This window comes from Pteropus medius, unplaced genomic scaffold, assembly GCF_902729225.1.
Source record: "Pteropus medius unplaced genomic scaffold, Ma_sr-lr_union100, whole genome shotgun sequence".
Classification (NCBI taxonomy): Eukaryota; Metazoa; Chordata; class Mammalia; order Chiroptera; family Pteropodidae; genus Pteropus; species Pteropus medius.
The window spans coordinates 6454034-6469937 of NW_024355206.1; the positions used below are offsets into that span (position 1 = coordinate 6454034).

Sequence of the window (15904 nt, forward strand, 5' to 3'; positions counted from 1 at the left end):
CAGGAAACGCCCAGGGCAGGGCAGGGCGAGGAGGCACGATCAGAAGAAGGAGCGCGGTGCCAGCTACTTACGCGCTCCCCGTCCGCAGGCTGGCCCGTCGGGTCCAGGCGCTCCGGGGTGACAGGCAGGGCTGCGGGCTGCTCGGCACAAGCTTGAGCCTACAGACTCTGTTAAAGCAGCAGTACCTACCAGCAAGCTACAGGCTTCCCTACAATTAGTAGGGAAAAGACAGTGTGGCACGGGCGTTGCTAATACATCGAGTAGCAGGGCGCCCAGGCGGCAAGGATGACGGGACGGTCCCAGCCAGTCAGGTACCGCATTCCGGATAATCGGCTCCCTCCCCAGCCTGGGAGCCCAGGGCGAGCCCGCATGTCTAAGCCGGAAGCCCTGGAAGGCCCGGGAAACCTTCACCCTGGGCCGACGTTCGCTCGCACACAACATCGCACACAACAACGCCAATGCCTGTCACGGCTCGCCAGTAACGGCAGGGGGGAATGAAGCACGTCGGGAAACGGTGTTGGCATTAAGAGCACTTTACGTTAAAGAACGAACAGCATTTCCAACGGAACGTGAAAAGACTAACGTATCTACGAAACGTAGGTTTTTGCCAGTGTAAATGTGGTGTTTCAAACTCGAAAGGTAAGGAATGTCACGTTCAATCTGTGCTTTCTCTCCGCAGCATTAGCCTGGAGACTCTGATGTCTAAACTGGACAATCACAGATGTGAATTTCCTGGTCATCTCCAACAGACACAATTTTTGAGCCATTTCCATTGTATTTTACTCCCCAGACCTGTAAATAAAGGGGGGAAAAAGTTGTACCGACGCCTCCATTCTTTAGGAACGAACACCCTGACTCTGCTGTCGTCATCCTGAACCTAGAAAGCACCGGCGTGAGGGGGTTCTGGTGCCGTCTGAGCCAGTGAGGACCAGGCACTGCCCCCCACCGCCCCAACTGCAGAAAACTCCATTTCTAAATACGAGTCGAGTTGCCTACGAACTTTCCACAGGTTCAGAATCCAGGGAGTAACTAAAAGCATGGAGCCCATGAGGGGCCAGCACGGGGTCTCACGTCTCCAGGAAGGGGCCCCGCCAGGACCCTGAGGTCACCGCCTCCCGGGACGACTGCACATGGTGTCCCCACCCCAACGGCAGCGTGGGCACTGAGCCACACCCCTCCCCAGGCAGCACTGGCGTGGTCAGGGTTTGACCAGGTCAGCCTGTCGCCCTGGCCTGGGGTGCGGTGTTCCAGCCCCGATTCCAGCGTTGTGACTGGGCCAGACGCTGGTCTCACTTACACTCCAGACACCTTCCTCAGCCAGCAACACGCTCTGACCCCCACACGCAAGACGCAGCGGCAGGACTTAGGCCCGGGAGTGGAGGTCAAGGGTAAACGCCCTCAGCTTTATTGGCAACGGTTTAAGATTGAATGTAAAAAAGCGTGAACAATCACATCAGTTACCTCTGAATGCTTTCCAAAGGAGAAATCCGTGCAGTCATCGTGAAAACGTTTAGAATGTACTAGAAACCACTCTGTACTACCATGGGCATCCATTTTTTCATACTGACTAGTTACCCAGGACCCTGCTACTCAAAGTGTTGAGAGAGGAGCACTGCCCGCCTCCCCGGACCCAGTCAGAAACGCAGCTGCTCGGGCCCTCCCACGCTGGCCGAAGGGCCACTGCATTGCTGCCAGATCCCACGCAGGCAGAGGAGTGTCCTGCGAGAACAGAGCCCCGCCTCCAAGCTCAAAGGCCGAAACAGAAGTGACCAATATCGTGGGAGCCAAACAACCTGTAACAGTTCTGCCTTCAGGAACATTCAAAAGAAATCGTGTTTCCTGGGACAACTCCCCAGATGGCAAGTGCTGACTGCGTTTGGGCAATGGAGGCATCTGAGGGGTGGGCCTTCCTCAGCCCCACAGCCAGGCTGTCCCCAGACACAGGCCCCAGGCGCTCATCCCCTGGGCGACAAGCCCACGCTTCTGCGGCCTCTGCACAGGGGAGTCGCATCTCGTGGGCCACTGGCGGACAGCACGTGCCCGACCCCCGCACCCCAGATGGTGCACACAGGGACACGGCTGGACGGAGGCCCAAGAGGGCGAGGTGCTCAGGGCCGACAACTCGAGCAGCAAGGTGCGGAGGGGAGGGGTGGGCACCGTGGTCAGGCGGTGCCAGCAGCCCACAGACAAGGAGCGTAAACGTAACGACGCCATACCTGATCCTGGTGATCGAAGAAGGTGTGAACACAAGTCCTCGTTCCAACATCCCAGACTTTCACGCTTTTGTCAGATGAACTATTTTAAAAAAAGGAACGTTAGTATCAAAAACAGTTCTCAGACTGGTCTGAAGTTGGAAGGAATGTGATTAAAAATTCCACACTCCTTTGCTCACTGACCCTCTGCGTGTGTGCACCTAGGAGGTGGCCAGGGTGCTGGCATCACTGGGCAGCCTTCCTGCTCACAGCGCGGCCACGTCCTTGACACTGTGACCTGCTGGCCCTCACAGTAAGCGTTCTCACCAGGATGCTGTCATCCCTTAAGCAACTGTAGGTAGAAGACTAGATGTATAAGGAGAAACTAAGATTTGAGCTCTTGGAAAGAATCCACCTCTGTTCCAACTAAGGACAACTAACTTCACAACTTTAAAAAGCACTGCAGAGAATAAATGACTGAATAAAAAACGAGCCACGCCGCCTTGAAACTCTAAGGCAATTCGTACATTTTAGAAAGTGCTAAGAATCATAAGTACCTGGAAACAAAGTGCGTGTCATCAGGACAAAATGCCACGTTCAGCACCCAGGATGCGTGGCCACTCAGTGTGCCAGCCAAGTTGGCGTGTTGTCTGAAACGGGAACATGTCAAACAGAACGGATGTGTTAACTCTCAGGATAAGTCACTGAAGTGGAAGGTGTACCATTAACTCTGCCCGTCCCCTTGGACCAACCCTGCTACCCTTATAACGACAGTACGAGTGTCCCCAAACTCCCTTTCCAATGCAGGAGCATCGCCCACTGCAGAAACAGGACCTTACGATGGCATTAACCCGACTGTGTTCACGCCACCGAGAGCCAAGAATAAGAGCAGAGAGCTTAGCAGCTCAAGAGGCAGGAGGAGCCGCACTGCGGAGGCTCAGCGAGTCGGCTAAGATGAGGGCGCTATGATGATGGCAGGGGCCACCCCGGGACGGCATCGGGGTCCACACGGGGCAGAGCCTGCACTCCAGATGTGCTTCTGACCTACCCAGACATTTAAAATCAGCGAGCCCACAAGGGACAGGATGCCTGAAAGAGGAGGAAGGGTCTGACCCCTGCAGGCAAAATACCGCGTCCCTCATGATGCTGGCTCAGAGGCGGGGTGGGGTGGGGGGATGAGGTGTGTGTGTGTGTGTGTGTGTGTGTGTGTGTGTGTGTGTGTATCGCGCACACGCACGCGTCCATCAGGGAGACACTGTGGCCTGCTGTGGCCACAGTGTCTGCTGTGGCCTGAACATTCCTTGACAATAACAGGAAGACACAAAACGGGCCCCGGTGTTGAGCGCGGAGCCTTGCACCGTGACAGGTAACTCACACGTCGTAGATCTTGATGTAGCCGTCGTCTGAGGCCGTGACCAGGAGCTGAGAATCCGGCGAGAAGGTCAGGGAGCGAATGGGCATAGCGTGGCCTGAAAGCGACAGGGCCGGTCAACGTGGCGAAGCACCGCCTCCCAGGCCCTCACATGGGCTCCTCCCCGGCCACGTCCCTCTCAATGACACGAGGTGCACTGCCCAGGTGCTTCACTCAGACAGGGCGGTACCGACTGGACCCTTCCTCCTAGTGCTCTAGAAGCGTCCGCATAACCAGACCCCTCCTCTTGGAGCCGTTTCTCGTCGGTCTCCTTCCCTGACCCGCTGGGCCCCTGTGCACATGGCTTACGGAGAACTCTGCTGCAGACGCGGCCAACGTGGAGACATGCGTTGCTTCAAACGGGACGCGCTTTCCCACCCGACCCTGTCATCGGTGAAGGGTACAGGGGGAGGCAGCGTGCTCACTCGGAAACATAGGAGAGTGCGGGGCGGAACTGTCCCTCCACCCGCCCAGAGGCCACCACGCGGAGGTGGGCACAGCACCTTCGCCTGCCTTCCGACAGCCAACGGAAAGGGTTTGCTTCCTAACCACAACGAGACCGTCGTCTAGCTGAGACACAGCAACTCGTGAATAAATGACGCGCGTTTCACACGGGTACGAGGACTCGGGAGTCCACGTGAAAACTACGGTGAGAAAACTAAAGCGCGAGGCGCTTCCCATTTCTAACCGCACCCGACGGTTCGCAAACCTAACGCTCACTTGCCATCCAGCGGCAGTTCAATGAAAGGATCATTCTTCCTCTGTGACCTGATAACCCCCTTTGCACAAAACGAAACGAGCCGCACCTTCCAGCGTATGGAGGAGCTTCCCAGTCGCAATATCGAAAATGTTGATGATCCCGTCTATGGCCCCGCTGGCCAGGTACTTCCCGTCAGGGCTCTGTGCAGGGAACACGTGGGGACCGTGAGGTTCCGCGCTCGACACGTCTCCTGTTGGCTGCGGCTGTCACTGGCTGGCCAGCAAAGCACGCCAGTGACGCCGCCGCTGCAGTGACTGCGGAACCTGCAGCGAGCACACGACAGGCTGGACGAGTGAACGAACAGTCAGAGGGAGAAACGCGGGCGCGGTTTCCTTACATATGCGATGCTGAGAATGAATTTCCCTCTCGTGTCCAAAGAATACTCCTTTTTCCCACTTTCCACACCGAAAATGTTCACTTTCCCCACGTGGGTCCCTGTGGCCAGATACTGGGAATCAGGAGAGAAGGCCAAAGTCCAGGCGTCCACTGAAAAGGAAAAAAAGGGAGAAAGTAGTGAGAACAGATGCGACCTTAATCCAAAAACTTTTAAACATTGGCGGGAACGTAAAATGCTACGGCCGCTTCAAAAACCGTGTGACAGTTTCTTAAGTGAAAACGAACACTTATCATAACACCCGGCAAGTCCACTCCTAGGCATTTCCCAAGAGAAATGAAAACGCGGGCGCGTGCAGACTTGTACACGAATATTCACGACAGCGTGACTCATAAGAATGAAACACTGGAAAGCACCCAGGGACCCATGGACAAAACGTGGCACATCCTTAGCGTGGAGCACCACGTAGCCGTACGGGACAAACCGCGGTGCGCCTCGGACTCATGTCGAAGCAAGGATGAGACGTCCGACGACACAAGTCCACTCGCCAAATCTTTCAAAAAGCCAGAGCTAGAGACCAAGTATGCCAGCGGCCGCCTGGGCTGCGGGCGGGAACACGGAGGGACTAGGAACGGGCGTGAGGGGACGTTCTGGGGCGCGGCAGTGTTCGAAACTGAACTGGAGAGATGGCGGCACAACCGTAAAATCTGCTGCAACTCGCCGAACTCTGTCGTTACACCGCATCGATTTCACAGGGCGATTACAGCGCTGAGGTTTCCCCTCGACAACGCCATGCGGGTCGGGGTCCAGAAACCCTCGCACGCAAACCTGCGACACGACCGAGTGTTTTCCGCAAATTTATAGAAAATAGTTTTTAAAAAAATCGACTAGGTCTAAGTTACCCCGCACAACTCAGCTGACCTCGAGGGCTCTACCCAGGCGCTGTCGGCAGACCCCTGCGCGGCCGCGTGGGCCTGACGGCATTCTAGCCTCTCTCCTCAGCTGTGCGGACCCCACAGAGCTCTGGGAGCCTCTGGGTCAGCGCCCAGAGGCCAGGGAACGATCCAGGTGTTCGCTGCCCGCCACGCCCCCTCTCACAGGGGACAGGCCCGCCCTCAGTCCTGCCACAGACACTGCTGGTCACGTCGAGGGAGAGGCTCCATCCCCAGGCCCTCTCTTCGTCCCCGGCACAGGGCTCAAAGAGGACATGCCCTCCTCGGCCCCAGGACAGGGCAGGGGAGGCCCTGACCCATGCAAAAGGGGCTCCCATCACGAAGGGTCAGCGCCACGTCTCGTTGTTTCAAAATAACACATACGTTCAAAGTAATAATAACTCATTTAATCGTTTACCTTATGAAATGTTTGTTTCAAAAAAGAAATTAACTTCAGAAGTACTCACTTAACCCAGACGATCTGAAAAAGCTTTTATGATAATCTCTCAAGGAGCTGCTTTTTACTCTTTATCCCTAAATGACAATGGCATCTATTCTAAAAGGATTATGTTTCTTATTCCTACCTGGAAGTAGCTGTTTAGAGAAACTATGGTTATCAGAAAATTTGATTGTTATTCTTTGAAGTTTAATGACACTTCTGAATTATTTTTACATTTCTCTACTAACTGTTTTACAATATAGAACTTTAGCATCAAGTGTCTTCTGCTCAAAAATGAAGGCATTTTATTCCTCAATCAAACCCTGCACGTGAGCGTTCAGACATTTTTTTGGTCCCTAAGCCCTGTCCCTGGCCGAGAGAGGAGCTTGTCTTCACTGTGGGGCCGTGACCCTCGCTGCCACCCCCTCCTCAACAAGCACTTCGGGACAGCTCCCGCCTGGCTGGGCCACCAACGCAGGGCCCGCCCGCCCTGTGCACTCCGTGTACATCCGGGACGCTCTCCCGCTCCTCTCTCTGTCTCTTGTGGTGGTGCACATTCTCCAGGCGCATTTTCAAGGCAGGCACGATGTGCGTGTCCATGTCCCTCAGCGTCGGACCTAGCCTCGGCACAGTGCGTCTGTCGTCAGGTGAGTCTGGACACTCTGTACCGGCTGGCAACAGTGCTGTGCTCGCTGCCCTAGAGCAGAGTCCCACCGGGCTCTGCGGGCTGGCTTGGGGACCCCCACCTTCAATGAGTGATGTCAGTGGGTAAGGACACATGCAAACACAATCACCTGGGGAATCGGAGTGTGTCTGGGGAGCTCTTTCCACATACACACCCAGCCCACACACCCTGGTCCTGTAATTTGGTGGGTCCCAAAAGAGGACTGGGCACGTGTCTGTCTCTTACAAAGCCACAGCAGTAAGTCACAGACAAGGAGCACTGCCTCTGAGGGGTAACTCAGGCTCCAGACAACCGAGCCTCTTACGCGCTCTGGGACCGTCATGCCATCCGGCATAAGGGTGGCCTAGAGTGGCTCCTGAGCGGAACGGAGAGAGGCGAGTCCACCCGGGGCTCCAACCAGGGCGTCACGTCAAGGACACACCTGGGCGGCCCCGCTGTCATCAACCCACAAAGGAGCGTGCCCGCCTGGGCTGGGTTTTCCGCACTTGCTGGCGGCCACCGCATCCTGGCAGACAGGCACTTACTTACAAGTGACTAAAACGTCGTGCGGCTGGTTCCACAGCTGGTTCCACACCGGTCCAGCCCAATTTAGTCACTTCCCCCATGACCCAGATGTTTACCAAGGCTGGTGGACGCGACTGTGCTGTCCTACAGAACTGAAGACCAGACTCTGTTTCTGTAGAAGTTTCGTATCTATCACGCACTGGAAATCAGGCATTGAACCATAATGAGTCGAGAGTGCCAGCACACAGACCCGTGAGGAGGCCCGGCTTTACGCCATCCGAGCAGAGGTCCACCTCCCAAACCAGCAATTCTCACACCCAAGGCTCTGAGAACTGCCTACTTTTTAAATAAGCTTAGCGCCGAAATTCACCTGGCAGGAAAAGCCGACTGGACGCGACGAAGGCCACTGAGAACCTCCACCTATCTCTCGGGACGAACACTCGTGTTTAGTTGCTGATGTTAGTGTTGACTTCTTATGCTGTCCCGGACTCACCAAAGGTGTCACATACGTACAGTTCAGGCACCTGCTTCCTTCCCTCAAATCCAGTCACTCCGAACTGCAACACCGTCTACACCTAACGGTTCTGAAAAGGGACAGCGAACCTGCCGTCTTCCCCAAGAGCGAAGCCCTTACCAGGTCCTGCATCTATGGACTTGATCTGTTTGCCGTTTTCCAAGTCCCAGAGACGAATGTGAGCATCGAGAGAACTGGACGCAGCGATGGGCAGGGTGTGGCTGATGTCCACGGACACCACGCCCAGCTGATGTCCCTCCAGACTCCACTGCAGGTCCAGCCTCTCGTCACGCCTTCAGTGGGGACAGAGAAACACAGTTCACACACAGCTCACTGCACTGCCTGGGCCCCTGTGACATGCATTGCCACAGAACACCAAAGGCCACCCAGTTTTACTCATGGGACTTTTTTAAAACTAGAGGTCTTGACGGTGAACAAAAGAACGAGCGAGAACACGCTGCCTCTCCGCAGCGACAGACCGCTGCTGCCGTCCGGCCCAGAAGACCGTTACCGCTGCCCCCCAGGCTGTGAGGAACGGGGGTACTCACCATTTCCAGACCTTCACCAGGTCATCCAGCGATCCCGTGACCACCGTCTCAGAGTTTTCTTTCTTGTTTGTCCCCCAGGCAACTGACCAAATGGCGTCATCGTGGGCTAGAAAGGAAAGCGTGTCATTTAAAAAGTCTTCGTGCAGCTTCTGAATCGAACGCGCTGCATAAAATGGGGCTGAAACACCGTCCCGGCAGTTCTGAGGCAAGTCTACGCGAACCCGCTTCGTTGCTCTGCAAAGTGTATTCCTAGGGAGCTTTGACCACAACTGTGCGGCCGCACGTGAAACCCGGGGTTTCCGAAGAGGCCACCGGCCCGGAGCACAGGTTTACCAGGTGGGGCAGGGGTGATGCTACGTCCTTCCCACTTTGGCACACTGTCCGGCACACGTCCCCGTCTGCCACAGCTACTACTACTGACCGAAATGACCGATACCAGCGGGGAGCCCTCCCCCCGCCACCCAGCAGCCAAAAACGTGACCGTGACTTGATAAGGGCTAGCCCTTAGAGACCTCCGGGAAGCAGCAGGCGACTCAACCGTGAACAGCATTTCGGTGCTAAGCTTATTTAAAGCAGCGCCTACTACACTCTCCACATGGGCTGCTGTAGCCACACGTCCGTGATGCTTAACGGACCAGGTACTACACCAGCCTTTTCTAAGTGCCATGTCAACTAATCACCATGACCCTACGAAGCAGGCACGGTTCATGTCGCCTTCGTTCACAGACCAGAAACTGGAGGCTGAGAGGCTGAGCGGCTCACCCAGAGTCAAAAGCAAGGGGCAGAGCCGGGGGTGCAAATCCAATCTGTCAACTGGAGTCTGCCTTAATACTCTAAGTGTGCGAGCTGCACATCCAGTGGGCCACACTGTCGGGTCTGCAGACCTGGTGCACGTGTGCGAGTGGAACAAGTGCGTGTGGAAGCTTCCTTCACAACCGGCTGCGATTCTCCAGGGACATCTTTCGGAGGCGTGAATGTAAGGTACCCAACTAAACGACGGTGAGCTACATGCAGCATCATGGCTTCAGCCGCCATCCCCACCCGACCTGAGCCTGCTAGCTTGCCACCTGGATGGCCTTAGCAACTACTGACCCATTCCAGCCAACCTGGGAGAAAGCTTTAGCTTAGACTTCAGACCACCCGTTACCCACGGAGAGCGGGAGAGCCTTTACTCGGCATTCTGCAAGTTCCTCCGGGCTTGTCCTAACTCACCCAGGCTGTGGAGAGAGAGGACACGTGTGTGGACGGTCCACGCACACACTGCTTTCTAGGTATGGGGCCCAGCATCACTGGCAAGCGACAGTCCCAGCACAGACTCTGACCTGCCTCCTGCCCCCGTGCGCACTGCCAGCGCCGCAGTCCCCAGCCCTCCACACACACTCATTGGCCTTGAACAAACTCGGCCTCACTGTTATCTCCTCCACTGTCGTTAGGGTCAAAGGTCCTCCGTGGGAGTCCCTATAAGTGGAGAGGCCGAGCAAGAACCCCTCAGAGGAGCTGCCATCAACAGTCCTGAGGCTCAAAGCGTCTCTTTCTTTCACGCGGGAACTGGGGCGCGCAGACAGGAAAGCCTCTCTCAGCCTGCAGACTCCTGTGGATTCTCTTTAGTTGCCTGCTTTTGCATTGTTGCTGTTTTTAAGTATACCTGTCTTCAGATGCCTCTGCCAAGTTTTCTGCAAAGTGAGTTTCTTTGGGAATTGCACGTCTGGTCGGCATGGCAAAAATCTTAAGCCAGGGACGACGCGGCTCTTCCCGGGTGAATCTGCTCGAATAGGCAGGCTGCTTACCTTGCTCTTGTTTGAAGAGAATGCTGTACTAAAAAAGGACAGAGGCCACATTAAACCAACACTCGGATTTCAGATATACCGCATCCCCTCCCTGAAGCACTCCTTGGCACCCGACCCACCACCCAGCCCCGGTGGATACAGTCACCACTGTGTCAGCTACTTCCCGTGCCACCTTGACCTCCTGTGAGCTCCTGGATTCCTGACCATGCGAGATGTGTAGCGTCAACAGAAACAAACTAATTCTTAAAGAAACTGTCCTCTCCCTGCCCCCGTCACCCCCACGACCCCACAAAAGGAGACTAATAAATTCTGTGCTTTCCTGCTCTGATCGCCAGGAAGCTCAGTCCACATTGCAGGTTAATTTTTGCAGTTGTAGAAAACTGCACAGCCTATACAATAACCTGTTAACTTGGTCCCTAATCTTCCTATAAAGATGTTTTTCCTTTTCTGGTCTTTGTGTCTTTCTCGTTTTTGTGTACTAATTCTTTAAGCTTCTTCAATCCCTCTGTAAACTGTCCCAAAACTTAGATAATACAATCCTCCTCTTAGTGCTGTGTACTTTGCTAGTGCCACCTAACCGTTCTCTGGTGACTAGGTGCCCGGGGTCACCCAGCTCTTCCGGAGCAGAGCAGGAACTGGATGCTACACACCCAAACCATGCACTGGGCTCAAACCCCCCAAAGAGACAACTGATGCTCCTCTCTTCACCACAGGCCTTACCTGGTTGGTCATTTCCTTAGCCAAGGATGAAGGGCTAAAGGCCAGACAGTTCTGTGGAAACAACATCAGGCGTTCAGTAAGGGCGGTGTCATCAGGACAGAGGGGGTTACAGGAGGGTCCCCTTGATCAAGAAAATAGGCAATCTTTTGCCACAGAGTTGCCCAACATTCTTCTATGGATCAGTCCCAGGAGCCCCCTCCTTCTTCCTCCCTCAAAGCCCAGGACTCAACTAACATCTATTCCATCCCATGTTTTCTTCTAAGTCTGACTACAGAGAAGGACTAGGCTCTGTCCCTTTCTGCTCTTCAGAGTGATAAAACCATAGGCCTTTTAAAATATCATTTATCAAAAATCACTAAGCAAACACAGGGGAAGCAAAGTTCTTACAGTCCATGCAGGGGTCCCGACTAAGATGCCTGCGACACCCTACGGGCATGTAAATGAGGGCAGGAGCCGAAAGGAGATACATGTCTGCCACGGGCATCGAAGTTTTCAAGGACTCAGCTCAGCTAAACACAGACTTACTTTAAGAATAGATTTAGTTTCTCAGGCCATCATGAGGGTTCTTAATGTATTTTGCATGTTTATTGTAACAGCTTTGTAAAGCTGTTAGAAAAGAAATCAAGCGTGATCAATTTTTGTTATTCGAAGCAATTGTATCCTATAAAGTTGCCGAGAACACTGATCCGTTGCTCCCGGGGGACATACTGGGTTAGGGTCCTGCAAGCCTCTGGTAACATTGTGGTCAACCCGATCAATACACAGCTTTGTTTTATGTGAGTTTCTGTTTAAAGACATCTTACTATACACTGGTAACTCATTAATACTGAACTCGTGGCCGACAGCACTGTTTGCCATGAATGAAGCTTATCTAACACATGTATTTTCTTCCCTAAGACACATCACAGCCTTCTTGCACTTTGGAAAACTAAGACAGCACTTTAGCACTGTGCTTGGGGGTTAAACAGTGAATCCACCAAAAAAGGCACAAACGTACAAAAATCATGGCACTAAACAGACTGAAAAAGGACATTGACAGTATGAGCTGAAACGAGAAGGCAGAGCGTCTCATTGTTCAACTGTCATGTGTGCATCAGGTGACGCAAATTTTTCACCACCTCGAACATGTCCTCAAAAGACTACAAAAGCACTCCGAGTATTGATTTTGGGGCCACAAATACATTCTAGCATGTAGGCAAATTTGCAAATACGGAATCTGAGTATAATGAGGATCGACTATATACCAAAATAAAGTTTTACCAATATACAAAAATCAATATGTGATAATGTAACGTGATTTTTTATTAATACATTACATAATGCTACCTATCGGCAAGTCTAGTAACTACCATAATTTCAAAGTTGTAACGAGCTTACACAATATCCTAAGACATAAAAATACCTGTGATATCTACCGGTGACAGAGTCACCCTGTTAACACTGTGGTTTGTCGTCTACATTGATAATCGCAGGAAATGCGAAAATTTCAGAGGTTACAGAAGGGTGTAATTTTTTTTACATCCATGTGCATGGTCCCCTCAAGGCTATCCACGAACATAAGCGACCATACAGCTAAGGCATCCAGGTTCGGGTTACTCGCTTTACATTTGCAAACCCAAAACGGCTGCGGTGAAGGGTTTCCCAAGAATAACAGAGAAAACAAAGGATTTCTAAATAATTCTCACCCGTGAAGCTCTCAGTCAGGTTAGCAGGGCTCAATTCATTTGAGATGCAAGACACAGTCCTGTCCAAGAGGAGGAAGGACGGGAAGCAGCTCGAGCCAGTCTCGCTGACATGAACGGCATCCGACCTCTGCTTGGCCACCAGCCCTCCGCCCAGCGAAGCACAGGTCTGCCCTCGCCCCTTCTAATCCCCACCTCGCGTTCAGCGACACAGAGACACCAAGAGCAGGCAACCTTGCAGGAAGCCCACGGCCAAGAGGCCAGCCTGAAGACAGAGCTGTGCTTCTGCCAAGGAACGCACGTTTGAGGATGTGTTGATTCGGGCCCACTTTGCAGGGCTACACGTGGATCGCTTCCCTGAACACTCGTACCCCACTGAGTAGGTACTACCATCCCCTCCTCCTTCCTGGGAAGGAGCGTGAGCCTCAGAGAGCCTAAGGAAGCTTCCCCTGTTAGTCTGACAGTAGAAAGTGGATCCGAGCTGTGCCAGAGGCTACCGAGCTACATCACCTCTCACACTTGTTTGTGACAAGTAATTTCAGAGCTGCGAGGACCCCAAAACCCTCTTTTGCCACTTTCTCTCTTTAGGGAACTTCCCCCCAATTTCCCAGGCAGAATTCACTGCTTGCTCCTGTGTTTCCAAAGGAACGCTACGCGTGCCTCTATGAAAGCACTCGGGCAGGTCGAGATCCCGCAAAACCACCCGGCACCTAAAGTGAAGCGGCCCCAGCCTGCGCTCGTCCCTGTCCGGGGATGGGAAGCCACCTACAGCGACGGCGTGGCTCGCTCTGGAAAAGTTCGGTTAGGACGGCCTTCCATCTAGGGGCACAGAGAGCGCCCTCACCTCGAGGCTGCACAGAACGTTCTCAGGATGCAAGAGGAAGCCCGGACCCCGAGAGGCAGCAGGACAAACGGAGTCACAGAAGCCGCCTCGGGCCCCGCGGCCGGCAGCACCCTCGCGCACGCCTGCTTGGGGACAGCCTCGGGCCCGCCCTCGCGCATCCGCACTCCCGCCCGGGCCGTCGGCGGCCCCGGCGACTGCCACCCCCACCGGCCAAGAAGAGCCACTCACCGACTCTCTGCCCCGTCGCACTGTGCGGCGCACGTCTGACGCCAGCGAGGCGCGACCGCGGCGCGCGGCGATGAGCTCACGAAGGGGCGGGGCATTTCGCCCATCCCCAGGGCGCCGGCGCACGACGCTGCGCCCCCTGCCGTCGCCACGCCCCCTGCCGTCGCCACGCCCAGCGCGGCCGCCGCCGGGGTGGGCGGGGACAGGCACGGAGGTCACGCCCCGTCCGCCGTGGGGCGGAGCCTGGGGGGGCGCCCTGCTCTCCGAAGTGCGGGTTCAGGTTCCTACCGTGGCAGGTGTGGGCGCTCGGGGTCTGGTGTCTCCATTTCAGCTCTGCCATTCGACTACCCCTGCTGACTTCTAGGGTTCTGTCGCTTAAAATTTTAATTTTCAGTCAAGTAGAGCTTTGTTTTTCAGACTGCAAGTCACAACCTGGTAGTGTGACAGATATCAATTTAACTAAGTGCTCCGCCTCCAGATTGCTCTGAGAGCACACTGGTCTCCTTTATGCCTTTTCATCTGATCTGCTGTCAAAATATTGAGGCTTTCACCCTTCCGTTCCCTTGCTTCCAAATCTGCTGCTAGTGATTTCTAAGCGAAGCAAATCGTTTTGGGTATTAACTCGGTTTTTGTCAGACATTACAGTTGTTCTGATTAAAAATTAAACTAATCATCTCCCAGAAAAGAAATACAGTAGGTTAAGGGAAAATAGAAGACGTAAGAGTGTATCATGCATAGTAAAGGTGCGCTGTTTTATAAAAAATGTTTTATATTTGAATATGTGAAAATAAGTTACGGGGCTCCCTCTCCCCAAAACATTGACCACATACATATTGTTAAATTTTTTTACCATGTGCCCACATGCGTATATTATTTATAAATCACGTGTGAGTACTACTCTGCTAATACACTTACATATATTATAAAACAAATACGAAAGCAGAATTTAGAGTATGAGATAAAAATAACGTTTCCTTCCCATACCCCACTGGGTGGTCTCGCTCACTATCTAGGGTACGCATCCCACTTTGGAGGCTCCGGTGTCTCCCAATTTCTGCTTTGGTTTTGAACTTTTGAAGAGCTGCAGTGGCGAATGTGCTGACTGGGCCAAGCACAGAATATTTATGACAGTGCCGCCGTGTACGTGTTACACTTATTTTATGCAAAGAAGGAAACTGACCCTAAGGGACGCAGTGACTTCTCCAAGGTCACTTAGCCAGCAGCTTGCAAAGTAAGGATGGGAAATCGGGCCGAACTGGGAGACGGCTGTGTCTTTTATTCATGCTCAATTCCACAGTGTCATGAGAGGGGAAGGGAGGCGGGAAATAGGTCACAGGAAGGAAATGAGTGGCTGGGAGGGTTGGGCAAGATTTCTGTGGGGCACGAGGCAGGAGTCCGACTTCAAATCCAAACATACACGGTGCGAGTTCCCCTGCTCCATCTGAGAGGCTGAGCTGTGGAACCACCAGCCTGGGGCCTTGCCGACGATGGCCAGAGGGTGGCAGTCTCTGCCTGCTTTTGGCCACCTCTCAGGTGCTCGCCGGCTAACAGGGATGGATGGAGTGACTGGCCCAGGTCCTCAGCTCCTCCAGAAAGAGAGGCAGTAACTATATGCTGCTGAGACACTACAGGACCCCAAGCAAGGGCTTCTCGGGCCTCGATTGCCTCATCTAGACAATGGAGGCCAAAACACCACAGCCTTAATCCCTAGAAAATGGGCAGAAGCCACCGCACACTGAGGGACTGAGTTGCATACCCAGGGGAGCCAAAGGGCAGCTGGAGGGAACAAGTCCTGGGCAGGGGGAAGGCCGGGGGCTGGTGGGCCCAGCAGTGCATAGGAACCTGCCGTAACGGGGCCCACCGTGACTTTGGCGCATTCGCCAGCTCACGTGGGAGGCTGCAAACACAGGCTGCCAAAGACACTGAGTGCAGGTTGGGTGGGCCAGCGAGGCCAGGGTACCGGGCCTGCCCGAAGGCCGTGACCCCAAAATGGTGGCAGGAATTGGGTGGGGAAGCTGTGAGCCAGCACCACAGTCTGCGGAGGATGAGGTAGGAGAGGCTGGTGGGTGACGAGGGAGGTGGGGGCTTACCTGGATGATGAGTCTCAAAGGGCAGAGGGAGAAGGAGCGGGGTTCAGTGTGCTGGTAAATGCCCGACACAGGCCCTCGAGGGCAGGAACTGAGCCCCGTTCACCGCATGTGCTGGCTGCTGGGGCGTAAGTGCAGCTCCCGCGGGCGATGCCACGTCACCGAGGCGATGCTGCTGACCAGTGCGCAGAACCTGATGTAGCAAGGGGGTTCGCATCAGCTCCAGACTCCCCTAGCGAT

At 54.1% G+C, this 15904-nt stretch overlaps 1 protein-coding gene across 5 annotated transcripts; it reads right to left on the reverse strand.

The window, feature by feature from the left end:
* Positions 1-517: 517 nt before the first annotated feature.
* SKIC8 (SKI8 subunit of superkiller complex) lies at positions 518-13677 on the reverse strand. Of its 5 annotated transcripts, none has more exons than XM_039858377.1 (12): positions 13581-13660; positions 12512-12570; positions 10827-10877; positions 10107-10134; positions 8320-8425; positions 7892-8064; positions 4701-4849; positions 4410-4503; positions 3568-3661; positions 2750-2842; positions 2217-2295; positions 518-792 (listed from the first exon to the last, which is right to left on the reverse strand). In XM_039858377.1, exons 3-12 carry the CDS (start codon positions 10836-10838, stop codon positions 703-705), a joined length of 918 nt encoding a protein of 305 aa, XP_039714311.1. In that variant the 5' UTR covers positions 10839-10877; positions 12512-12570; positions 13581-13660; the 3' UTR covers positions 518-702. The 5 variants fall into 5 exon arrangements, with proteins under 5 accessions (XP_039714311.1, XP_039714312.1, XP_039714314.1 ...); XM_039858378.1 differs by lacking the exon at positions 13581-13660 and adding an exon at positions 13353-13562; XM_039858380.1 differs by lacking the exon at positions 13581-13660 and adding an exon at positions 13278-13301.
* Between the last annotated feature and the right edge of the window lie 2227 nt (positions 13678-15904).